The sequence below is a fragment of the Artemia sp. Qi Xiang Cuo genome, chromosome 2 (genome assembly GCF_049724085.1).
Source record: "Artemia sp. Qi Xiang Cuo chromosome 2, ASM4972408v1, whole genome shotgun sequence".
NCBI classification, from domain to species: Eukaryota; Metazoa; Arthropoda; class Branchiopoda; order Anostraca; family Artemiidae; genus Artemia; species Artemia sp. Qi Xiang Cuo.
Window position 1 is genome coordinate 28,067,595 of NC_142795.1, and position 27,499 is coordinate 28,095,093.

Here is a 27,499-nt window from a genome sequence, read left to right on the forward strand (position 1 = left end):
CTCTATTTCTCCTTCTTTTATACACACCCAGTAGGCTATAGGATGAGGAAAATAAAAAAAAAGTTTTCTTAAAATGCCTCTACTACGCTGCCTTTCTACTTATAATTAAAATGAATAAAAATACATAGTGATAATAGGTACAGCATTTAACTAAGAAAGGACGGAATATTTGGGTTCTACGTACAGAATCCATTATCAACGAAAAAAAAAGAAAAAATATAAACTAAACATCTAAATACAAGAAAATAAAACAAAGAGATGAAAGAATCTTTGCAACAGAAAACTAAACAGGAAAAAACAAAAGAATTACATATCTGGTAACTATAGTGGTTGCTAAGTACATTTTCTAAACGAAATCGAGTATTATGTCAAAAACCGTGCGCAAAGCAAGACAAACTGTGATATTAGGGTCTAATTTCTTTCTTTTTTTGTCATTATTGATATACTGGTAATAAATAAACATGAACTTGCTTTATACGAGACTCTGGGTTAAATTTTAACGAAAACGTTTTTTTTTTTAGCAAATGTCCAATCCAATATAGCTAATGAAATTGGACACTAAAGCTAAAGAATACCAAGAACATTGAATATAAAATCCGATTTTTTGGACCAGTTTTTTTGGATTTTATGGACAAAAAAAAACCTTCACGTGCAGTTTTTGTATTTAATTTTAACAAAAAAAAACTCCACGTCCAGTTGTTGTACTGTTTGCAGTTTTGAAACTCCACCTACATTTTCGGCAGTTTTTGTAGTAGCGGGAGCATCAATGTTAAAAAAGAGAAAAGGGTGAAAATTGAGCACTAAAGAATCTTAAAATAAACGGCACCACCAGCTGAGGGGTATGCAGCTCCATTTGAAGGTGAAGATGTCCTTGGGATTCAACAGATTGTTAATGTTTGAATTTCTAAGGGCGAAAAGCGTTGCCAAATAACTAATCAATGTCGCTTATTTATTTTAACGCTTCAGAGTGATAACATTGACGAAATACTGCCCTACACTGGCGTAATTTCGTCATTATTCAGGGGGGTGGGCAAAGTTGGAGCCAATTTTCCCAAATCAAGTGAAAATGCCAGTAAATACTGAAAAATGAGCCATTTGGTACCATGAAAGTACTATATAGTACTATAAAAATACTTGTTAATACTATAAAAGTAAATATATACTAAAGAAAACTGATCCATTTCTGTTGAACCTTGAATTATGCAGGCTCATTTTAGTACTGACAAGATTTCTGAAGAAATTAAATTTCAGCTGGGGAGGCAAACTCAGGTCTGGGGGACAAACTGAGATCTGGGAGGGACAGTTACACCCCCCCCCCCTGCCCCATAGCAAATTACGCCCGCGGTTTTTAGGCATGAATAGGCCTTAAATGGGTCCTAGAAGCGAAAAGTGGTTTTGTTTCGATGTCCATGGTAGTTTAAGCTTCAAATATTTGAAGAATTTCATTTTTTTTTTTAATCACCCGCCCATGTACTATTAGCAGCTAGCTACGAGAAACATCGTATGTGAAATATTGTATTCAAACCTGAAACGGGTCCATCATTTCTTTGATCTTCACCATTTGCATTCCCTTGCCGACTCCAAATAAATCCACGTCCCCAAGTCCATCTTCCTTCCTGAAAAAAAAAATTAGTTACATCGACTCCAATCAATTTACTTGGTAGAGCCTATGTCCAAATTTCGATTTGAGACCTCAATTAGGGTTTAAACGAGCTATAAGCTAGTAAAACTGAAGTACAAGAAGCAATACAAGGTAACCCATAAAAATTTTTGTTCCCTATTCTTCTCCATATTTACTTCAGTCCCTGCATTTTGATAAATTGTTATTTTAACTAACAAACATTTGGCTTTCTGCGTCTGAATTTTTTTAAATACAAATCCATGAAAAGTTCCAAATCAAGGAATCAAAATCCAAAACAAGGCACCAGCTTTAGACCCTTTTGAAGGGTACCACCATCTTTCCTGATGATCATTGTGATCTAAACAAGATGAAATATAAACTAGATTTTTGGACGGTAGGTCATGCAACGTTTGGGTTGATTGTCCGATTAGCTAGAAGCTCTTAAAGATCGTTTGTTAGGCAAGGTTTCCCAAGGGTATACTCTGGAAACGACATGCGTTGTGAGACTAAAAAAAGACCCTGGGCACATTCAAGTCTTCTAATTATCAACTAGCAGCATCTAGCATTCCTCAGAAACATCATAATAAAAAATAAAAATAAAAGAACCACTTTCACTTTTCTCCATTTTTTTTTTTTCTTTTTTTAGTTTATTACTTTTTATTTACACTGAGCCAAAAACAAAACACCTGGTTTTTATTTGTCTGCGAATAATTTAGACTACACCATTTTATAATTCGCCCCTACCACTACTTATGAGGCAATTTTATAGCTGGAGAATTCGTGTCTACACTGCGGGCCAACCCCTTAAAAGGCTAGTAAGATTCATTTTCACTGACAACGGCTATAACAAGCAAAAATACCAAATTCTTGAGTCCAATCAAAATGAAATCGCTAATTAAAAATTTCATAAATAACTTCAATAATATTTACGCAGTTTAAAAAAAAAACTATTGCCTAAATACCTAGAATATCATTAATAGATTAGTAGTGTTACAAACCTTACACAAAAAAAGTAAAGGAATCTATAATTCTAAACTGACTGATTTCACCATCTTTGACTGATTTTATGTCATTCTTGACCATCTTTGACTATTTTTAAGTCATTATGTTACAAATTTTACACAAAAAAGTAGATAAATCTATAATTCTAAACTGACTGATTTCGTATTTTTGACTGATTTTCTTACTTTTTCATCGGCATTTGTTTTAACTGGCGGTACCTCGAATCTAATAAAAAAGAATAAGACGAGTTCTTCATTTTAGATTGATTTACTTTAGCAATTATGGTTCTCACCAAAAATTGGGCCTCCAACACCCAGGTCGATGCTCCTCTGGATCTAAACTCAAGAAATCAGCTTACTAATTTTGGGTCCCAAAAGCATCTAAAGTCAGGATCAGCGTTGTCAATGCTGTACAACTGTGCCGTTTTGGTGCAATTTAGAGGTCCTGGTACAAGTTGGTACGTTTGCAAATTTTGTGGTACAACACAAAATTTGCTGAACATTTGGTTTTATTTACTCATTTCTGACTTGGATATCTGTTCAATTTTAGTTTATCGAACATGTTCTTTCTATGTAGGCAAATTTCTAGTCTGCTGTTCAGATGGTAAAAATAAATCTCTTGTGACACAGTTTTAGTTGGACAATTAGTACATTTTATTTCGAAGAGTTGACAACGCTGATTAGGACAGCAGCTTGCTAATTCCAGCGCCTTTTGAAGACCAATGAATAAAAATAGATGACGCTGGTATCTAATTGCTGCACATAATGCAATCACCGATACTTTCTAGCAAAAATAAATAATGGATTATTAAAACTTCAAATTTTTTGTTTTTGGAGGGGGATGATGACAAGACATTAACTAGGACATTTCCTTTATTTTATCTTATACAAATTATTGACTTCTATTTTCCTAGCGTAATTAAGGATCCTCGTTTTTAGATACCTTTAAATGTCTTTGGTACGGAGATTAGCAAGCTGAGCCTTGACTTTATATAAAAAAAAAAGCCAACCCGGTACCAATCAGAAAAATTTAGTTTTACCAAGCAACTTTCAAACAGTTCGTGATAAGTAAGGAGAGACGCGGCTCAATAATAACCGAAACTCTAAAAAACGGAATTTTGATATCAGCAGATGTATAAAAAAAACGGCTTATTATGCTGATTCCAAACATGCAATATTCATTAAATTTAGTGTTACCCATCAAAGACTACGAGCCTGAGGAAATTTGCAATATTTTCGAAAATTGGGGAGAGAACCCCTAAAAGTAAAAGAATCTGAATGAAAAATCACACCATCAGATACAGCGTATCAGAAAACCTAATGTAGATGGTCCAAGCTCCTATCTGCAGAAATGTGAAATTTTGTATTTTTTGCCAGAAGAAAGATCGCGGATCCGTGTTTTTTTATTTTTTTTTTTTTTTTTTTTTTTTTTTTTAAGGGGTGATCGTATCGAACCAACGGTCCTAGAATATCTCAAGAGAGCTTATTCGAACGAAAATTAAAACTTCAAGGTCCCATGCCGTTTTTTCCCAAAAGTCTTCTGATCAAAATTTTGAGACAGCCATTTTGTTCAGTACAGTTGAAAGGTAAAATAGCTACAGTATGTCTTCTGAGATTACTTTATCCCCAGAACCACCGAAGGAAGGGCTGCAAGCTATGAAATTTCCCATTATTTACATATATTATTTGTTATAGGGAAGTATACCGACGTTTTTCAGGGGGCGGGTGATTTTGTTGGGACGGATTTTCTACGGGGAGAATTTCCCATTGGGATGGCAGTTTCCAGGGGTGAGCTTTCCTGGGAAAATTTTGCACGGGAAGAATTTGCCAGAATTCACATACGCAATTCGTTTTATTTGTCGTTGACGACCACGTTTTCGTTGGCGACCCCGTTTTACATGTGGAGATACTTCGTGGAAATTGTCTGGCGAGAATTCTTAGCGGAGTTGGAATTCTCTGGGATATTTTTACGTAGGGGGAATTCCCACGGGAGAAATTCACCATGGGAGAATTATCATCAGGAGAAGTTCTCCACGGGGAAATTTTCTGCGGGAGAAACTTTCCATTGGAGGGAGGGATATCCGGGAAATATTTTCCACATAGGAAGGATTCCCCCATGGCCTTAAAAAGGATCAGAGGTTCAATAAACTAAAGTATTTCTTCAAATGAAAGTATTTTAAGGAGGATTTTTCAGGCAAGAAATTTTCTGGGAGGATTTCGCAGCGAGGATGGAATTGTCCGAGAATAATTTTCTTGTAGAAGAATTTTACTTGGGAGAAACTTTCTATGGATGAATTTTTCGTGAGGGATGTTTTTCAAGGAGGAGGGTGGATTTCCTGAGATTATAAGAAAAACTACCAGAAATTAAATAAATAAAAAATTTGCTATTGAAAGTAAGGAGCAACGTTAAAACTTAAAAAGAACAGAAATTATTCCGTATATGAGGGGGGCTTCCCCCTTCTCTATATCGCGCTCTTTACGCTAACGTACGACCTTTTGTCTCAATTCCTTAAGAACGATTACTGAAACACAAGGGCCGTGTAATTAGAAACAGAACCTTTTTTAAAAGTTCTAAAAAAATTTTAGCGTCAAGGAGGGTATTGAGAAGGGACAGTCCCGCTCATATACTGAATAATTTCTGTTCGTTCTAAGCTTTTAATGCTGCTCCTTACTTTCAGTAAAAAAACTTGTTTTTTTATTCAATTTGAACAAAAGCTACTCATTCAGATTTGTTTTCTTGCGGGAATAAACAGACGATAATAAAATAAGTGTAATTATTAATTAATGTAATTAGAAATAAATTTTTAAACTATAATTGCGTTATCAGAGTATTAATTGACAAAAAAGTAGCTTTGGATAAAAATTAAGCATAAAGAATATCGTAAGAGTAACAAATGACTTTTTCAAATAAAGATACAAAAAAAAATCAAAATCTGGGGGAGGGGATCCACAATTAAATAAAATGCAAATACAATGGCTGTTTTTTTTCAAAATCCATTTTCAAACATAAACGTGTTTCCTTCGGTGTTTTCTTTGAGGCTCCAAGGTCGGTTTACATTTGAATATCTCCTTATTTTGGTTCATGACATTTGTCTGAGTTTAGTCTTAGGGGGAATTCCCCGGAAGAGACCTGCGTTTTTATGAGTTCTTCTGTTGTTTTCTTTAGATCTTAACAGAGAACGAAACTGTGATTTGTATTCTTTGCATCGCCGTTCATTGAACAGTTCTAGGAGATGATATTAGGAGATAGACATCGCAATTTGGTTCAAAGGAATAAAAAATAAACGAATCTATGTTTGCCGTAATTGGCTCCATAGTAACTGAGTACGGGTTGGTTCAGAAGGAAATTAATTTGATTCTGGTATTTCATGCATTGTAGAACTGCTATGTTTGCACTGCAATATGTTGAACTGCTATGTTTGAAAATGCATGAACTGCTATATCAATTACATTACGGCTGATGAAATGTTGATATTATAAAAGTTACAAAAATAAAAGAAAGACTAATAATTTGTATTATTATTTAAATGCAAGAAAATGTATAATGTTTAAATCTTAAAAAGTGCGCGTGCATTTAGTTTTCTATAAGGTAAATACTCTGTTTAAAAGCTGCAGAGGTGCTTCGTTTGTAATAAGTTTTCATCGAGATTAACAATTTACAGATTTCTCTTATTTTGAATTTGAAATCACCCGCGCAAAGCAAAGAGGTGTATAAGAAAATATTTATAAAATGAGATATCATGCTTGATAGAGCCCTCTGGTACAATGGCTATAAACCGGCGGTACTACCAACACCCCTGGTGGTAAACAGTGAGCTAGATGGGCATGCCGAGAAAATGGTCGACAAATTATTTAATCTTCACTTGAATTATAAAAAAAATCTTCGCAATGTTTATTTATTTCTCCCGCTTTTTGACGGTTGATTTGTGACTTGTAGCACCCTGAAATTTTTCAGTTTATAAAACAATATTTTATTAATTTTCTTTTATTAATTTTGTATTTAAAAAAATTAGAATTAAAATCAAGCGCAATAAGTATTTCAGACATACCTGCTGATGCTGGCTACGCCATACATCCTGCATTTACAAATAAATAAGTCAAATCGATTTAAATAAATTTTTTTCTATGCTAATATTTCTTATTAATTTTTTTTTTTTTATAAAATGTTCACTAAGATCCAGCAACTCCTTGGAATTGAGTTGGGGTTGAACACCCTGCAACTCGCCTCAAACACAAGTAAATAAGAAATCTATATTTTAATGTTTACTGGTCCTGAATTGCTGAACCTTGATTTTTACTCCAAACTGAACACACCATGGTTTATTTGTGTGCACGAATGGTGCCATGGGTCTTTGCGAGTGGCTGCACACATCTCGGTCTCGGGCCAAAACATCCTGTATACGAAGATACAATTTTTTCAGAAAGTGATTTCGTTTTAAATATTGCGTTTTGTTAATTATAAAAGGCACTAGACGTAATAATTTCCTTTAAAGTGAGCCACTAAACAACTTTCTATGATGTTCCAGTGCCCCGCTAGTAACTGAGGAAAGAAAGGACACATCCTTCCCATGTAAAAAAGTGATTTTACTTATTGTTCAATCCACGGGATTTTCCTTCTTGTCAAACAGTTCGTGGTAACAAATTGTAAGTAAGGAGTGACCCGGCTCAATAGTAACCGAAACTCTAAAAAACGGAATTTTGATACAATAGATACATCAAAAGAATCACATTTTTATGCTGATTTAAAATATATAAGTTTCATCAAGTTTAGTTCTACCCATCAAAAGCTACGCGCCTGAGAAAATTTGCCTGATTTTCGAAAAAAGGGAGAAACCAGTGGCGGATCCAGGGGGCGAAGGGTAAAACTAACGAAATCTAAAGTAGCGTAATTTACTTAATTAACGCAAGTTTGCGCTAATTAAACTTGCACCTAATGCAAGTTTATCTGATCAACCTGTTTTGCGCCCCCCCCCCCCAAAAAAAAAAATATCCTGGATCCGCCCTTGGGGAAAAACACCGCTAAAAGTCACAGAACCTTAATGAAAATCACACCATCAAATTCAGCGTATCAGAGAGCCACACTACAAAGGTTTAAGCTCATACCTGCAAAAATGTGGAATTTTTGTATTTTTTGCCAGAAGAAAGATAACAGATGCGTGTTTATTTGTTTTTTTGTTGTTTTTTTTCCCCAGGGGTGATCGTATAGACCCAGTGGCCCTAGAATATCGCGGGAGGGCTCATTCGAACGGAAATTGGAGGGAAGTTTTAGTGCCCTTTTTAAGTGACCAAAAAAATGGAGGGCAATTAGGCCCTCTCCCACGCTCATTTTTTTCCAAAAGTCGCCCGATCAAAATTTTGAGATAGCCATTTTGTTCAGCAGGGTCAAAAATAGCTATGTCTTTGAGGATGATTTAATCCCCCACTGTCCCCGGGGAAAGGGCCGAAAATTATAAACTTTGTCCAATGTTTACATATAGCATTGGTTATTGGGAAGTATACAGACGTTTTCAGGGTTGTATTTTTTCTGGTAGTGGGGGGGGGGGGTCGGGAGTTACGTGGGAGGATCTTTCCTTGGAAGAAGTTTTCATGGGGGAAGGAAAATTGCTATGAAGGGGGCGCCGGATTCCCCAGCATTATTTAAAAAACCGATCAGAAATTACATTTAAAAAAACAAGTTTTTCAACTGGAAGTAAGGAGCAACATCAAAACTTAAAACGAACAGAAACTACTACGTATATAATTGGGTTCGCCCCCTAGTCAATACCTCGCTCTTTACGCTAAAGTTTTCTTAGTACTTTCATCGGAGCTATGTATTCTAATTAATGGCCTTTGTGATTAAGGAGTCATTTTTAAAGAATTGGAACAAAATTCGAATTTTAGCGTAAATAGCGAGGTATTGAACAGGGGGCGAACCCCATAATATACGTATTAAAAATATATGAATGTAGAAGTTCGTTATGTAGGTTAATTCGTAAGTTATTTATATTTATTACTAATGGAAACGTTATTAAATGAAATTACACAACATTAAAGAAAGCCATCTAACCAAAAACAGGTAAAATGAACACATAAATGTCGTTATAACTATCCACTCACGGTGAGATAAAACCAAAGCATTCCAAAGCTCAAAAACTTTAAGAAGTAAAATATAAAAAACAAGTTTTTTTAACTGAAAGTAAGAAACGACATTAAAACTTAAAACGAATAGAAATTGTTCCGTATATGAAAGGGGCTGTCCCCTCCTCAACGCCTCTCTCTTTACGCTAAAGTTTGACTCGTTCTCACAACTCTGTTTTTTTAAACAATAAAAAACTATAGCGTAAAGAGCGAGGCGCTGGGGAGGGGACAGCCCCTATCATATACGGAATAATTTCTGTTCGTTTTAAGTTTTAATTTCGCTCGTTACTTTCAGCTAAAAAAAAACTTGTTTTTTTTATTTAATTGAAGACAAGGGACTCTAAGTTTCCCTTATATTGTTTTCAGTCAAGGCAATTCCAACGGTGCTCGATCCGAAGCCACTTTTGGGTGTGTCAGGCTATCTTTATGGTTATTATGGGCCGTGGTTACGTCGGTTAAAGGTCACGTCGTCCTTTATTAGGTTGTAGTAGCCAATGGTTGCGCATCTAACGACCGTTTGAGTTCATTATCACCCGATTTGTCCTTGTTGCAGAGGTTTGAAGTTTGTTGGACAGATGGGTTAAAAATCATGCTTTGCAGGTGGGAGGGGGCTACACGATACACTTTTTAAGAGGTAAACTCCAGGACTTTTTGAGGAAGCAATTTGTAAACATGCACAAATGATTCAAATTTTGAAAAGCTGCATAAGCTATACATCCCACACAGCAGAGGGTAGAGTATGATGAAACACGTAAATGTCAGTAATAATGTACAACTAAATAATTACTATTCGTGTGTAACCTATTTCACACTTGCTTTAATATACTTCACACTTACTTCAACCTACTTCACACTATTTTACCTTGTCGTGGCTTTATGCCAAGTCATGAGAACAAACATACTTTCTTTTTCAAATTCGTAATTTTTTTTTTAAACATTTTTATTTTATTGTATTGCGTCATTTTTATTTTATTGCATCTGTATTTGGCTTATTTTGTAGCATAGTTTTCAGGCAAAATATTAAATTTGTCTGTTCAAGACGGAGGAAAAAACTTTAATAACTGAATGCTTACTACGTCATAAAGACTTGTCAAGAACACAAACTATAGCCTAAACACAAAAGTCTTACCGAAGAAATAGGAAGTCTTAATCTCCTACTTATTGGAGAAGGAACACGCTGAGACTGTGGAGTGGAAGGTACTGAAATTACATCTGGTGCTAAGTTCCTGCTCCCCGCAGGGCCACTTCTACCAGGTCTTGTTGAAACAATGGGAGTATCCAAGTCCATGTTGAGAATACTCTCTTGGCTCCCAGCAAACTAAAAATAATATTTGTTAATAAATTACTTTTCTCTGATAGCCTCAGCTTAAGCCCAACCTTTAATGGTTTAGCGACTTATCTTAATTGGCAAATAAGGGTAACAAGACTGGCGTGTACACGGGATTTTTTCTATTTACTATTTTTTGGGGAGGGGGGAATAATAAAAAAAAATGTTATTTAAACATTTGACAATTGTAAATATTTAGGAGTTGGAAGGGGGAGCTCAGCATCGCGGCCCCCACCCTCCAAACGTTCCAGCAATAAAAATTAGTCATTTTTGACTAATACCGTGAAAATGGCGAATAAAGCTAATAATGTCAAAGCAGGATACTGATATGTTTTTTTTTTATTACTGGAAAATTCAACCCGCGCAAAATTCAACCTGGTAGAACACAACCCATATCAAATCCAACACATACAAAATTTGACATACACAAAATCCTTCGCAGGTAAAATGGAACCCGGGATAATCAAGCCTGAAAAAAAATTCAAAACCATAAATTAAATCCTTCTACTCCATACAAAGAGGGAGATCTTTAGACGTGACTCATCCTCAAATCTTGAGACTTTCACTATTTTACCTTTACTTCTACACATTTTACCCGTTCCCTCTCTTTTCCCATTCTTAAATGCCCACCCCCTTGTATGAATTCTAATGTGCATGTTTGGTCTAATCCGAAAAATTCGGCTTATAAAAATAAACCCACGGGAAATTTGACCGGGCAAAATCCAATCTGCAAAACAAAAACCCAGGGTTCTTTTCTTCCGGAAACCAAAAATAAATGCTTCAATATTAATTTGCATTTTTACATATTTATAATAGAAAATGAATAACCAGGGACCCTGGAATGCGTTTGTGTCTACGCCGAGCCTCGAGGCTCGTTAGAGACCCTCGTTTCGGGTACAATAAGTCATGGGGAAGGCCATTATATAAGATTAAATAAAAAAACAAGTTTTTTTTAACTGAAAGTAAGGAGCGACATTAAAACTTAAAACGAACAAAAATTATTCCGTATATGAAAGGGGCTGTCCCCTCCTCAATGCCTCGCTCTTTACGCTAAAGTTTTTTGTTGGTTTAAAAAATAAAGTTGTGAGACAGAGTCAAACTTTTTGCGTAAAGAGCGAAGCGTTGAGGAGGGGACAGTCCCTTTCATATACGAAATAATTTTTGTTCGTTTTAAGTTTTAATGTCGCTCCTTACTTTCAGTTAAAAAAAACTTTTTATTTAATTTCTGATCGTTTTTGAATTATGCAGATTTTATTTTGGCTCAGCATACATGGATAATTAAAATGAAATTTGCATACTAATTTTACTTTTTTTTGGCTAAATGGCTTTCTCGAAATTTTGTTCTGACTTACTTACGAATTAACTTACTTAACGAACTTTTATTTTCGTATATTTGTATTACGTATATTAGGGAGTTCGCCCCCTGGTCAATATCTCGCTTTTTACGCTAAAGTTCAAATTTTGTTCCGATTCTTTAAGAATGACCCTTAATCACAAAGGCAGTTAATTAGAATAAATAGCTCTGATGATAGTACAAACAAATTTTAGCGTAAAGAGTAAGTTAGTGACTAGGGGGCGAACCCAATCATATACGTAATAATTTCTGTTCGTTTTAAGTTTTGATGCTGCTCCTTACTTTCAGTTGAAAAAATTATTATTTTATTTAATTTCTGATCTTTTTTTAAATAATGCTGGGAAATCATAGAAATGTCCCTTCCCCCATGAAAACTTCCTCCATGGAAAGATTCTCCCACGTAACACCCGACCCACTGACGCAACCCCCCCCTCCCCAAATACCAGAAAAAAATCACCCTTGAAAACTTCTGTATACTTCCCAATAAACAATACTATATATAAACATTGGGAAATGTTCATAACTTGCAGACCTTTCCCTGGGGACTGTGGGGGATTAAGTCATCCTCAAAGACATAGTTATTCCATTTTTCGACCACGCTGAACAAAATGGCTATCTCAAAATTTTAATCAGGTGACTTTGGGAAAAAATGAGCCTGGGAGGGGGCCTTGTTACCATCCATTTTTGTTCACTTAAAAAGAGCACTAGAATTTTTTATTTCCGTTCGAATGAGCCCTCTTGCGATATTCAAGGACTACTGGGTCGAAATAAACACGCATCCGTGATCTTTCTTCTGGCAAAAATAAAAAATTCCACGTTTTTGCAGTTAGGAGCTTGAAACTTCTATAATAGGGTTCTCTGATACGCTGAATCTGATGGCAGGATTTTCTTTAGAGTTCTATGACTTTTAGGGGGTGTCTCCCCCTTTTTCCGAAAATAACGTGAATTTTCCCAGGCGCATAACTTTTGATGGGTAAGACTAAATTTTCTGAAACTTATGTTTGAAATCAGCATACAAATCTAGCTCTTTTGATGTATCTATTGGTATCAAAATTCCGTTTTTTTAGAGTTTCGGTTACCATTGAGCCGGATCGCTCCTTACATACAGTTTGTTACCACGAACTGTTTGATAGATGAAGGAAGCAGCGGAAGGAGAGAGTATTTTTTTATTATTGTTTAAAGTCTTTCCACTTCACTTTTCAGTGGTACCAACATCTTTAAAATCCGAAGCTATTAACTATATTTATGTACCACACTTTAAAACAAAAAAATTTAAATTCATTATCATTTCAAATAATCCTTAAGTTTGAGTAGCTAAAAACTAAATAGATTTCATTCTGGATAATTCTGCAACTAATTGTCATTAACAAACATCTGCCCCAATATTTTTTCAGGGTGATCTTCATCATAAAGCTCCCCTACCACGGTGGAACCAAAATTACTGAAATTCAACAAAAAATACTTTTCAGGGGACAGTTTTTAGAGAAGTGGCGGATCCAGGGCCCCCCCCCCCTAACGTAGTCTAAAATAGTGTAATTTACTTAATTAACGCAATTTTGCGTTAATTAAACTTCCTCTTAACGCAAGTTTATTGGATCAACCTATTTTGCCCCCCCCCCCAAAAAAAAATCCTGGATCCGCCCTTGGTTTATATGGGATTAAGTCCATAATAGCCTCGATAATGACAATAACGTCGATCTTAACGATGATGAAGAACCCCAACAAAGGCAATAATTTCCTTGATGATGAAAATAATGATTTTATGAATTTCAATACTAGATGTGATGTTCGATTCCAGACAGACTCATCTGCGGCTGACTGTCTCCTCTGTTCTCGTAAAATTAGTTTCAGTATTGAAAAAATGCGCAGATTGCCATTTTACTCTGACAAAGATTGAATCCCACTAGTTCACGGATGACCGGGAAAACTCTTCTCCTAACGCTAGATCAAGGATCCCTTTGGAAAATTTTAAAAAAATGGGGCTTGATAATTCACTTTCCAATTGTCTAGGAATTCCGTGAGAGGGTATTTTTGCTTTTTATGTCTGAGGCCTGAAAGCAAGCGCGAATTTTTCATAGTAAGATTCGGGACATTATTTGTCTGGAGGCAGAAGGAAAAACATTTTTTCTCCGATCCATGCAAATTCATGGATCGTAGAATCGATCCATGGTATACGTAGCGGTAGTTTTTTTCTTTTTTTGTATGGCTATTTGTTACAATTTCTTACAATCTCAGTCACCCACTTGCCTGCAAGTTCTGTGGACATGGTCAGTTATAGATATTTGAATCAATTTTTGATCTCTAATTGCCTTCAAACGGCTTACAGAACTGATATACTTTTGAATTACCCTTACTGTATGCATATCTACCTTAGTACTGCCCTAGGATGGATGATTGATTATCGTCAAAAAGTGAAAATAATCATTTTTATACAACTTTGAAAAAGTTATGCCAGCTTTTGGCTTTCTTTATTGGCTTTATTCTAACTTGTCATGGCTCTTAAGTTTTTTTACCACTCCCACAAAGTGGAGATTTCAAATTGTTAGAGCCATATACTAGCGGTAACAGATTTATTTTTTGTTTTAGTACAGATTCTACTCAGCAGATTTATATCGAAATAGAACTAGGATGTAGTCAATTGAAAATAATTTGGTGAAGAAAGGAAATTTGCCTGGAAGAGTTGAAGTCTGAAGAGTGAAGAGTTGTCTGACTGAAGCCTTAAAAATCGAATTTAGTTACGTTGCAAAAGCTGTTTAAGGCCATATTTAGTCATTTATTTTTTCACAGATGGCGTTTAATCTGAATGCAATTCGGCTGATTACGGGGAATTATGATAAAGTCCTGTCGCATTAAAACTTGAAATGATAAACTAATTAAATAATTCATTATCGCATTACTAAATCTCAACGAAAAATTCTAAAAATTAATGCAAAAGAAATTACTGACCCTTTATATTATAGAGATATTATATTATATTATAGACAGTTATAGTCTATTATAGACAGTTATATTATAGACACTTAAAGAAAAAACACTCATTAAAAATACCGATAAGACAATGAATCAAACAGATTGAGGTACCGAGCCGTAAGTAATGAGTGACCTGGCTCAATAGTAACCGAAACTCTAAAAACGGAATTTTGATACAAATAGATATATCAAAAGAATCGGCTTATTATGATGATTTTAACTTATAAGTTTCATTAAGTTTAGTCTTACCCATTAAAGATTACAAGACTGAAAAAATTTGCCTGATTTTTGAAGAAAGACAGCCCCTAAAAGTCATAGAATCTTAATGAAAATCACATCATCAGATTTAGCGTATCAGAGAACCCTACTATAGAGATTTGAAGCTCCTATCTGCAAAAATGTGGAATTTTGTATTTTTAACCAGAAGAAAGATCACGGATATTTTTTTTTTTTTTCAGTTGTGCAATATTCCCGTTTTCACGGGGAGAATTTTCCATAGGGAGGGAATCTTTCAGGAGGTGAATTTTCAGGGGAAATGTTAAATTGGGGGAATTTGCCTGAATTTTTATACGAAATTCGTCTTTTGTCTTGCTTTCTCTTCGCCGACTCAATTTTACGCAGGAGATATTAAGGATAACTATCTGGAGTAAATTTTCCCCAGGATTGAATCGTCTAGAGAATATACCCATGGGGAGGAGGGATTTTTCCGTGGAGATGGAGCCATATTTCCTGTCATTATTTAAAAAACGATCAGAAATTAAATTTAAAAAAAACAGTTTCAAACTGAAAGCAAAGAGCAACAGTAAAACTTCAAACGAACAGAAATGATTATCTATATGAGGGGGTTTGCTTCTCCTCGACACCTGGCTCTGCGCTAAAGTTTGAATTTTATCACAATCTTTAAGAACGACTCGTGACACACAAGGTTCGTTTAATTAGAACAATAAGAAGCTTTTTTTAGTACTAAAAAACATTAGCGTGAAGAGCGAGGTGTTGAGGAGGGGCAACTCTCCTGATATACGTAATAATCTCTGTTCATTTTAAGTTTCAATGTTGCTCCTTACTTTAAATTGAAAAAACTTGTTTTTTTATTTAATATCCAAACTAAAACGTGATTCAGCCACACAGCTAGAAATTGCTTAGAAATTGCCCACTTACATGAAAAAAGAGTAACTATTACTGTGAAACAAAACCAAGACAATAAAACCATCCTAGCTGAACTCTTCACGGATACATAATATATACGTTTTTTTACGCCTCATACAGGGTGAAAACTTGAAAGTTCTATCCAATAATTAGTGGATGTTAACAGGATTTAAATATGAAAAGTAATTGTACAGCTTCAGAAAATTACCCTTCAATATGAAATGGATTTCTAAGCTGCCCTGAATTTTATTTATTCTTCTAAGTCTTCTTTAGAACGTAGATTAATCGGTGTTAATATAGTTTGTTTTTTAGAATGTATCGAAGCAAATACTTACAACGTAGCCATAATGTTTCAAAATATCCATTTTGCACATTGGACATGTTCGGTGCTCCAAAAGCCAGGGATCTATGCAATTCTTATGATATTCATGCCTGAAATAGGGTAGAAATAAGGGTTTTAAGCGTATCAGGTTGCCGTCTCACTTTCTTCAGAGGTAAATTTCAACTTTTTAATTTTTATAAATATTCCCTGTAACCAAGGGTGTATCCAGAATTTTGTTCAGGGGGTTATATTTTCGGTGGAGGGGGTATTAAAAAAGTTTACAAAACGTGTCAAAAACCTGTTTATATGCGTTTAAGTTACTTTTGACGGGTTTAATAAAATTTAGGGGATGAGGGTAAAATCTGGTACCCCTTCCTCCTGGATACTGCCTTGCTCGTAACATAAAGTGTTCAGAAAAACCCATACAACACAAGTATATATCCTTAATCAATCCACGAAACAACCTACTCAATTGTATAAACTAATGACACAAAACTGGATAAATTGTCATCCACCTTGTTTCTGTTTAGAATAAAGCAAAAACCTGAGATTTGCTCTAAATAAATAATCACTGGTTGCTGGCAGGGTACCATACTTCCAATCACTAAAGAAATTACATCTATGAACAGAAAGCGATAGAAAAGTGGTTTAATGTCTTATTCCTGTTTTTTTTCTTATTTTAGTTTAATGTTCTATCAATGGCACCATACCTATCCAGATCATGACATCTAGGTTGCAGCAATAGCTGCAACCTATTAAAGAAAGAACTCTAGCCCATAGTAACCTAAAACTTAAAAATGCTTTTCAAAACAAATTCCAAGTGAGCAAGGATGTCCATTTGAAACCGATTGAGGAATTGTAACTATTATTTCGATTAGTAAAATTATTTCTTAATAGTAAAAGGTTATTTTAAAAACAAACTTACACGAATTTTGAAAAAGAACATTAAACCCCTCGGAAATGGCATCGAATCGAAATGAAAAGCACTCTATCGAAATTGCCATTGTAGAAAACCCCACTCAGGGAACTTACAGCCCCCCCCCCATGTTGAACAACAAGGAAAGTTTTTTTTTTGCATGAGTAGCACCGATGTATCCTATTTTATTTCTTGCTTTTTCTTTGAAACCAAGAGACTCATTTCTGTAGTTTTCAAAGGGGATTAATTAAGCTTTTCGTTCTGGGGATACCTTAGTTATATTTTAAGAGGCTCTCAAGTCACTCATGCGGCTCCTGGGAAAGAAGCTCGACTGAGCACTAATAAATTAGGGGAATAAAACGATGACAGTTCGAAAAAAAATTCCTTTGAGAGGGACGGATCTTTTGGCAAGGCACCAAAAATATTATAAGCACTTTTTTCTTAAGACCAGCATATTTTTTTAGATGTCACTGGAGTGTATCAGAGATGTACCTTACGTGCCTAGCATTTGTAAAACTAGCATGAAGGGAAAAAGAACGATCAATATTTCCGTAAAATATAAAAAATCCCCTCCTCTTTTAACAAAAAACATACTTTCTTCTCAGTATTTCTGTCATACAGATCATAAACATATGTCATGATATAGAGTAAACTTTGTTTTTAAATAATGTGCCGTTGCCGATGCTGGTGACATAATGGCAAGATAAATTCAAACTAATCCGTCAGTGGTTTTGAACTTATTTAAGGTGAACTATCGTTTTAGAAACAGGAAAAATGGTTATTTGCGTACCTTAGAATAGAACTAGGGATTTAAGATCACTTTGTCATAAAAGTATTGGGGATGGATTTTTCTAGCTACAATCATGATTCAGCATCATTTGCTCGCACAAGCCAGTGGCGGATCCAGGATTTTTTTAGGGGGGGGGGCTCCGATAAAATTGCGTTAGGAGCAAGTTTAATTAACGCAAACTTGCGTTAATTAAGTAAATTACTATACTCTAGACTATGTTAGGCGGGGTGCCCCCGTTACCCCTTCCCTGGATCCAACACTGGCTCAAGGTTGACCTTGTGCAAGGTCGACCTGCCGTTGCACAGTTGTTTGCACTCAAGGTGATATCATTTTCAATACATACACACTCAAAACTACGTTATTATAGAACAAAATAAAGCGACACTATTTAGCAACACGCTGACAATTTTAAAGGTTCTTTTTAGTGGTGTCAAGTCGGATGGATTAGAGGGAGAGGCAAAATGTGTGTTTTTTATCTAGGAGGTTAACTTTTTCAACATTTAATTGAAAATACAAACATGTATTTTTCAATGAAAATACCAAGAAACAGGTATTTTTAAAATCTAGGGGGGCGGGTCCAGGATAATCCCTGTCCCCTAAGAGATACTATAATAAAAAATTCCATCTTATAAATATTTTGGTGAGTCGAAAGAGTAAATTGTGGAGTTGGAAAACACAGAAACTTCTGAATATCTTGAAATGGGCTAAAACAGATCCATATTGGGTGATCAATTAATTAGATAGTTAATTTGTGTTTAATGATATAAGATTAAATCAATTTAATAATTTCAAATTAATATTAAATTAATCATATTAAAGTAATTAATAATATGAAATTAACTAAATCGTTAATACAAATCGACTAACTTAGCTAAAAAAATTAAAATCTACAGTATAATCCCAAGTTACAAAATAGGTGTTTTTCAGTAATTTTTTCCAGTCAGAACTTGACACCTTTCTCGTCTTTGGCCCTTATTTTGATTGAAAATTCAGTTTCCGAGTCCGAGTCAGTTTCTGAGTCACATATGCTCCATAGATATCTTGGTTCTTTCGTTAGGCACTATTAGGGTTTTGTCTCACAGAGTGGCCCAAGAGCACGTAGTGTTGATCTGCCAGCACTGGCTCATCCGCCTAAGATTATAAGAGCCAGTGGCGGATCCAGGGAGGGGGCGAGGGGGGCACCCCTCCTAACTTAGGCTAAAGTAGTGTAATTTACTTAATTGGAGCAAGTTTACGTTAATTGAACTTGCTCCCATCGCAAGTTTATCGGACCAACCTCTTTTGCGCCCCCCCCCCCGCCCCTAAGAAAATCCTGGATCCGCCCCTGATAAGAGCCAACCTTTATTCTAGGCTACAATTTTGAACTCATCCTTCAGTCTTTTCTGTCAAGTCCCACCGCAACCATACCTGTATACAGGGGAGACAGAGTATAATTTTTCCAATATTAATCTGCAGGACCCTCCTCTTTGAAAAATCCCAAAATTCAGGTTTAAAACTACGAGGCACCGTAGCCCGAATCGCTCCACCTCAGCAATGATATTGAAGTACCTACTTCTAAAGGTAGGACCAATGGACTCATATGTATCGGCGAAAATCCGTGAACCCAGAGCGGAAATCCAGGTTGCAAAGTGCGTTGCGTGACAGTCCTTGTCTGAAATCTATCGCTAATCCTCTCCAGCTCAGTTATTTTACATTCGTTTTTCTTGATATATTTGGCATTAGGATGATATTCATTGATTTTATTAATTACCTGGATTTTTTCGTCAAAACTCGAGCAATGAGCTAATTTAAATTAGCCCTATCTATAATTCGATTCATAATATTGGAAAATTTTTGTGATCTACTGGGTTTTGATCACAACTATTTCTATTTGATTAAATTACTGATTCCATCGTTCTACTGTGACATTAATTTTGGTTCGTTAGATACTTACTTCATTTTTTTTTTTTCCAAAATGCGTTAGAACCTTTTTTCTCGATCGACAAAATAATTTCAAAATGGATCTCTAGATAACGAAATTATTGCTTTCTTTCACAACTTTAATTTCGAAAAATAAAAAAAAAAGAAATGTTTCTTATAAGATGACTGGTCGCTATTAACAGTCAAAAGCTCAAAACAAATTTTCTTTTCTTTTTTCCGCTCTTTTTAGTCTTCCCCACAAATTTATATTTTGTCACCTAACGCCTTTTGAATTATTATAGCCAAAACGGCCCTAGTTCTTTGGGATATGAACTAAAAAAACAAGTTTTTTTTAACTGAAAGTAAGGAGCGACATTAAAACTTAAAACAAACAGAAATTATTCCGTATATGGAAGGGGCTGTCCCCTCCTCAACACCTCGCTCTTTACCGTAAAGTTTTTTATTGTTTTAAAAAATAAAGTTGTGAGACAGAGTCAAGCTTTAGCGGAAAGAGCGAGGCGTTGAGGAGGGGAGAGCCCCTTTCATATACGGAATAATTTCTGATCGTTTTAAGTTTTGATGTCGCTCCTTACTTTCAGTTAAAAAAACTTGTTTTTTTAGTTAATATCTGAACGCTTTTGAATTAATGCAGCTTTGGTTTTGGCTCACCGTACATGAATAGTTAAAACGAAATTCGCATATTAATTTTTCTTTTTTTGGCTAATTGGCTTTCTCGAAATTTTGTTCTGACGAAACTTACGAATTAACATACTTAACGAACTTCTATACTCGTATGTTTTTATTACGTATATTATGGAGTTCGCTCCCTAGTCAATACCTCGCTCTTTGTGCTAAAGTTCAAATCTTGTTCGAATCACAAACCCCTGAATCACAAAGGCCGGTTAATTAGAATAGATAGCTATTTTAAAAGTACTAAAAAAAACTTTAGCGTAAAGAGCGAGGTATTGACTAGGAGATGAACCCTCCTCATATACGTAATAATTTCTGTTCGTTTTAAGTTTCAATGTTGCTTCTTACTTTCAGTTGAAAAAAAACTTGTTTTTTGTCTTTAATTTCTGATCGTTTTTTAATAATGCTGGGAAATCTGGCGCCCCATTCATAGAAATGCCCCTTCCCCCAAGGAAATTTCCTCCATGGAAAGATCCTCCCCCGTAACCCCTACTCTACCCCGACACACCACTAGAAAAAAAATTCCTCCTGAAAATGCCTGTATACTTACCAATAACCAATACTATATGTAAACAATGGCCAAAGTTTATAACTTGTAGCCCTTCCCCCGGGAACAGTGGGGGATTAAATCATCCTCAAAGACATACAAATTAGATTTTTGGCTATGCTGAACAAAATGCCTATCTCAAAATTTTGATTGGGTTATTTCGGGAAAAAAATGAACGTGGGAAGGGGCCAAGTTGCCCTCCAATTTTTTTGGTCACTTAAAAAGGGCCCTAAAACTTTTAATTTCCGTTTGAATGAGCCCTCTCACGATATTCTAAGACTACTGGATCGATACGATTACCCCTGGGAAAAAAAATAAAAAAAAAATAAACACGCATCCGTGATCTTTCTTCTGGCAAAATATACAAAATTCCATATTTTTGTAGATCGGAGCTTGAAACCTCTATAGTAGGGTTCTCTGATACGCTGAATCTGACGGTGTAATTATCATTAAAGTTATATGACTCTTAGGGGTTGTTTCCCCCTTTTTTCGAAAATCAGGCAAATTTTCTCAGGCGCGTAACTTTTGATGGGTAAGACTAAACATGACGTAACTTATATATTTGAAATCAGCATAAAAATCTGATTCTTCTGATGTATCTATTGGTATCAAAATTTCGTTTTTTAGAGTTTCGATTACTATTGAGCCGGGTCGCTCCTTACTTATAGTTCGTTACCACGAACTGTTTGATTTAGCTGCAAACACACGGAGCGCCGATTTTCATAAATTGTTTACCACAAAAATATAGTTAATTATAAGGTCACATTTTAAAAGTCCATAAATCACGAGAGGCGAGGTGGCGATGAGAGTCATTTACACCCTTCGAATTCCTTCGCATTTTTTATTAAATTCCCTTATAAGATCTCTTTGCATGTCTACCAGTAATTCATTATTGAGTAATTTCTCTCTTCTGAATTTTGGATAAATTTAGAAAGCTTTTTTTGTCGTACGAATGAGAAAATTGCACTTAGCTACAAGGAAAGTCATAATTCATAAAAGGACTCTTATTGAAGGGAAATGTTTTCCTTTTTATGGTTTCTCGCATTAATATAAAAAGTATTTTAGTCTTTTAGATAGGGATATTCGTAAGGACTTCAGTTTACCTTTTAAAGAGCTAGAGAAAAAACTTCGAGAAAAAGTTCTGGCGAAAATTTGCGTTTAATTGAAGAAAACAGAAAAGAATAGCTAAAGAATTCAGTAGAAACCTTAGTTGATTTATTAATAAAGAAACTAATACCCCACCCCCCCCCCACCAGGATGACCTGGTGGATGGCCCTTTCCCGTCCATTATAAACTTTTTAATGTTTGTATGGCCAAACTATTTAGAATTCACCTCAGAATTGACCTCAGACAGTTGAGTTTCGATAAAAGATCCACATGACAGAAAACTAAAGCCAACACCTTCTTTACCGGAAATCTTAGAAAAAATATTTTAACTTTTCGCTTTTTCTGTTGAAGATTGAGATATTAAGTTTAAAAGAACCTTACATCATCAGAAAGTATGAATTATAATTTTCAATTAAACGGAGGAGAAATTTTCAAGTTCAGGAAATGGCAGTCCGAAAAAATACTCTAGCATACCCGCTAAAAAAAACTCTAAAAACCAGCTCAAAGGAATTATCATTTGAACAATTCCACCACTTCGGGAGTTCGCCCGCTTTGATTGACAAGTTCGCCGACAAAAGGGAAGTAAAGTTTCAGTGTCTTTTCAGCCAAATCTCACAGTCAAACCACAAGTTTTCGAAAACTCTCGATGATAGTTAGTACCCTGGGAGAATTCGCAAATGTACCCTTTGTCTTTGTGACGGTCAGTCGACGCTGAGACTTGCAAATTGATTTTAAGGTACCGTATCACCTTGCCTTAAGCAATTAAAAGAACAACAAGTTTCGAGCTGCAAGATTCATTCTAAGTAGTTTCTGCGTGTTCTACAGCTGTCAATGGATTGTTTAGTTCACTGAGTATAACAATGCACCTCCTTGAACCAGCAAAATGTATTACCTTAAAATTAAAACAGTAGTAAATAATATTGCACTAGCTAGCGTTCTGACTTAGGGTTCCAGTGATATTGAAATGGAATAGGAACACCCCCAGACACTTTTTAAGGCGAATGGCACATTTTTAAGGGGAGAGGTAGGTTTTAAATTATGTTCAAGAATGGAGCTCGCACGCAGGAATATTGTTGGGGATGGTTGACATTTTCTCTTGGGGGAGGGAGGGGTTTGGGAGCGTAACCTCGTAGAAAACTGTAACATAAAGGTGACCTAGGAATATTTTCGCTGAGAATGAGTGGATTAGCACAGTTGATCCGGTACTGGCTAAAAGTTCTAAGTCTGCCAGAAGATAGGTCAGCAAAAGCAGCTTATGTGGAGATGCTACGGTCTAAACGTAAAAGATCGTGGCCGTATCAAATAAAAAATGTTTTAGATGTTAGGATAAAAAATGTTAGGATTAACCTATATTTGGAATGAGGGGCTAGGACCCTCAGATCAGGGTGAGCCGTTTTTGGCTATGATTACAGAAAGAATACAAGACCAGGAAGTCCAAATGTGGACCCAGGCAGTTATAACATCTGAAACATTAAAGTTTTATTCCTAAGTAAAAGAGATGTTTGGATTTGGATATTATTTTAAACTAGGATTACCGGGGGAGACATTGAGGACTTGGTTTCGGATCCGAGAGAATTGCCTACCACTAAAAAAAAGAGAAAAAGAGTATTTGAAAGAAAAAGGGTGGCCCCAGATGCAGATGTGAGTTACTCTTGCCCCAGATGTAACCGAGGTATTGAGGATGTGGCTCATATTCTAGCCGAGTGCCAGCAACTTTCTCTATTAAGGGGAAAGTATTTTGAGGGTGGTAACTTGGAGTTCCCGGGGATCCAAAAAAAACTGTAAAAAGGACAATCAGGCAGTTATGTAAATATGTAAATGAAGCGTTGACACCAATCAGTGAAACTTGATATTTATGTTATTTTTCTTGTGGAGTGTATTTAAGAATACTGTGCTGTATGGCCTGTTTTTTTTTTTTTTTTTTTTTTTTTTTTTTTTTTTTTTTTTTTTTTTTTTTTGCTCATAATAAATTATTATTATTATTATACGAATTACTCAGAAAATTATAAATTACAATCGGGACCATTTCAATATTACAGGGTCATAGACCACCAAAAAATAAATGGTGTAGTGCTGTTAGTCAAGGGCATATCCAGGATTTTTTTTTCGGGGGAGGGGGGTTAAAAAAAGCATCAAAATTTGCTGATGTGCATTTTTTCTTACGTTTTAACGAGTAAAAAAAATTTCGGGGGGGGGCTCAAACCTTGAACCCCACCCACCCTGATACGGCCTTGCCATCAGTATACATCCAAAACGATGTCTAATACTATTTTTGGAAGGGGTCTCACTAAAAGTTATCTTTTCATAGCAATCATAGTTTTAAATACCGCAGATGCCAAATCATTATTATTTTATGTCGCTTTTATCAGACTTTTATGGTCGAATTTCCAAAATAAGCAAGTCATTATGTCATTGGCGAAGTTCAATTTCTAATTCGGAAATTTCATTTATAAAAGGCAAGTAACACTACGAATTTAATTGCTCTTTCTCTAAAACAAAACAAAACATTTTATTGGATAGTAAACAGTATACTTGCGAGAAACTGGTAACAGGGAACAACATTTGTGCATTGAAATTAGTAGTTTAGAAATCATAACTATTTACTGACTAAAAATATATTGTGCTTAAAAATTATAAATTAGTAAACAAGGAAATGTGTTGCTTCATTACTCCCAAGTTAAAGGACTTCCTATCCTTCACAACCAGATGTACATATCGGAGTACCACTCAGGGCCGTATCCAGGGAGGGAAGGGGTTACCGAATTTGAAACCCTCGAATAATTTCCCTGAATCGTAAGTTGGCAGTAAAAATTCAATTTAAAAAGACTGTTTCCCCTAAAAATAAATAACCCCCTCCCCCCCAAACAAAAATTATTCTGGAAAACTCCCTCCCCCTCAAAAAAAAAAATTCACCTCATCCCCCCCCCATAACAAACATTATTTTTGCAACATCCAAACAGAAATCCTAAATACGGCTCTAGTGCCACTTGTTCCGCCACGCATGGCACATTTCTGCCTTATCGCATCTCCTTACGCCAAACATAATATGCTCTTTGGCCCACTTCCACTATGCGTGGCTTGTGCCATCGGGCAGCCCCTTGGGCCTTGCACTACATTGGTATGACTATAAACAGCGATTTTACTTCATCGAGCAAAAACCAAAGATTTAATAAATAACATTAAGTTCATGACGAAGACCACTTTTACTAGTACTGCTTGAGAAATTTAACAGGCCTCGCCAAAATTAATAGAAACATTATTATAACCTCAAAGTATTATCAAACTGGCAAGACACTCGAACAAGAATATTTGGTACACAAGAATATTGCTTCTCGTTTTTCGATCAGGCAGACCTTATAACAAGGCTCTATAAAGCCTTTTGCCCCAAATCCCCGAAATCTCATAATTGGCGTTGTCTGAGCGTCGTGATTGTCATGCTGTGGCAACGTAAAGGATAAAGCTGCACTTATAAACTCTAGATACTGTTTCACTGCAGTTAAACCATCCAGTTGCGAGACCATTTCAGTCAGGGTGACGACCTTGGGGCAAATACATCCAATAAACTGACACGACTAGGCACTCTATTAGCCTTAGGTGGGTTCACTTGCATAGATGGTTCAAAACTGGACCTCCTGATCTTCAAATCATACTTTCGAAACCGGGAGAATTGTCTATAAAATAATCGATTATGATAACATTTGAAGCACCCGTAAACTATTTTTGCCTTCTTTTGAACTTTTATAATGTATTACTACTTTTTTAGAATTATCATTGCGGATTTCTCATATCAACTTATAATTTCTTCCTTTTTTAAATATTGCTATAAAAAAAAATGAGTAGGGCAACTAAACATTACTTACTTGCAAGGTAGATGGCGGATAGTATCATTACTTTTGAATGGTTCAATGCATATTGCACAACATTCTACTTCGCCCGATTCCTAAAAGAGGAAAAATTAGAATAAATCACGTTATAAAAACGATAATAGGCGGGACCACCAAAAGGGAGGAGCCAAAAATAGGCATAAGTTCAAAACTAGTTTGGAAATACTGCCAACCAATATAGCAGTAGTAGACAGTCGCAAAAATATAAATCTAATAATAGCAACACTGACTGGATATCGTGGTTGTAAAGGACGAACCTTGGCCAATAGTAACCCAAAATTAATTATTTAGAAACCAAATTGGATCGAAACGAAAAAGTAAACTATTGAAATCGCCATGGCCGAAACCCTATATATGAAACTTACAGTCCCCTGGCTTGTATAAAAAAGAAAATCACTTTTCTGGAGAGTGATACAATAAATTTCCGTTACTAAACTATAACATAAAGGAGATCTTGAAGATGGAAAATCAATTCACTTCAACACCCCCTTTTTTTATCCAACAAGATCTTCTTGGTGCTGAAAAAAAAATTATAATCAAATATTCGCAAATTTAACTTTTTTTACAATGCAAGTATAAAACGTAATAATTGATGCTAAAGCAATAATTTATATAGACTTTAACTTTCAAGCGTCATATCTTACATAAACTTAAAAATAATTGTGACGCAGGAGCAACAATTTGGTTTCGATCTTTATATACATATATATATAAATATATATATGTATATATATATATATATATATATATATATATATATATATATATATATATATATATATATATATATATATATATAGATAGATATTTATTGCAACAAAAGCCTTTTCGGACCATGGCAAAATAACAAAACAAAATAAATACAAAAAAAAAAACACACATTAAATTACTCACAATTCATCAAAAATGTTTCTCTATGTGCCATACCCACTCTTACAAATTTACCCAACCTTCTAAAATCATCAAAATTTCTACTTTTTAAAATTTTTTCAAGCCAATCCACCCCTCCAAATTCTGTTGAAAACACTTCCCTCCTCAAATTTCTTAACTCCTGGCATGTACCCATAAAATGAATAAGATCTTCCTCCTCTCCACCCATAGGACACTGGTAAGGACCATTTTTAATCCTATAATTCCCAATATATTTCCTCCTTTCTCCAATACCCAAAAATTACCACGAACCGAAATTACCCATCTTAATTACCCATATATATATATATATATATATATATATATATATATATATATATATATATATATATATATATATATATATATATATATATATATATATATATATATATATATATATATATATATATATATATATATATATATATATATATATATATATATATATATATATATATATATATATATTTAGCTCCTACCAATTTCAATTCTCTACGACAAAGTGGTAATGGTCTAGCCTTTGCAGTTTTTACGACAAGTGCGGTTCTCCAGTCGGATTGAGGAAAATGATGTAATGTTATGGAAACCTGCTTATAATTCTTGTCCGGGGCCTTCAAGGATGGTTTTCACTTATCCTTATCCCTGAGCTAACAGGAAGGGAGGTGAATTAGAGCTTTACGGTCTATATCAAAGAAGAGCATCTAAAGTTGTTCCGCCAAGCTTTCAGTCCTTCGAACCATGTATCTTCTTTCGAGTGAAAAGCACCGTGGAAGCAACCGTTGGGAAGTTCCAAATTGAAACTAAATTAGAATCTAAAATTTATTAAGATATGTAAAGGTTCCCTGCCCTCTCCCCCCCCTTGCCAAAACCGTTTATTAGATTAATGAAAAGAAACA

General features: G+C 35.1%; 2 protein-coding genes across 4 annotated transcripts in view; one reads left to right on the forward strand and one right to left on the reverse strand.

Moving 5' to 3' along the window:
* LOC148955079 (uncharacterized) overlaps positions 1–27,499 on the forward strand; it is a 165,651-nt gene that overhangs the window by 135,060 nt on the left and 3,092 nt on the right. The window contains exon 23 of one of the 2 annotated variants that reach the window (XM_089100123.1): positions 14,007–14,115. The exons of the other annotated variant lie outside the window; for it this stretch is intronic. Coding sequence (XP_088956249.1) covers positions 14,007–14,041 — 35 coding nt within the window. The 3' untranslated portion in view covers positions 14,042–14,115. Of the gene's footprint in view, positions 1–14,006; positions 14,116–27,499 lie in introns of those variants that run through there. 2 annotated transcript variants of the gene reach the window in all.
* The window catches only part of gol (ring finger protein goliath), an 88,175-nt gene that overhangs the window by 1,430 nt on the left and 59,246 nt on the right, over positions 1–27,499 (reverse strand). For both annotated transcript variants that reach the window (XM_089100142.1, XM_089100134.1), the window contains exons 5-8: positions 25,668–25,747; positions 15,872–15,968; positions 9,869–10,057; positions 1,526–1,616 (exon numbers count right to left, since the gene is read on the reverse strand). In XM_089100142.1, the coding sequence (XP_088956268.1) occupies positions 1,526–1,616; positions 9,869–10,057; positions 15,872–15,968; positions 25,668–25,747 (457 nt within the window). The remainder of the gene's footprint in view (positions 1–1,525; positions 1,617–9,868; positions 10,058–15,871; positions 15,969–25,667; positions 25,748–27,499) is intronic.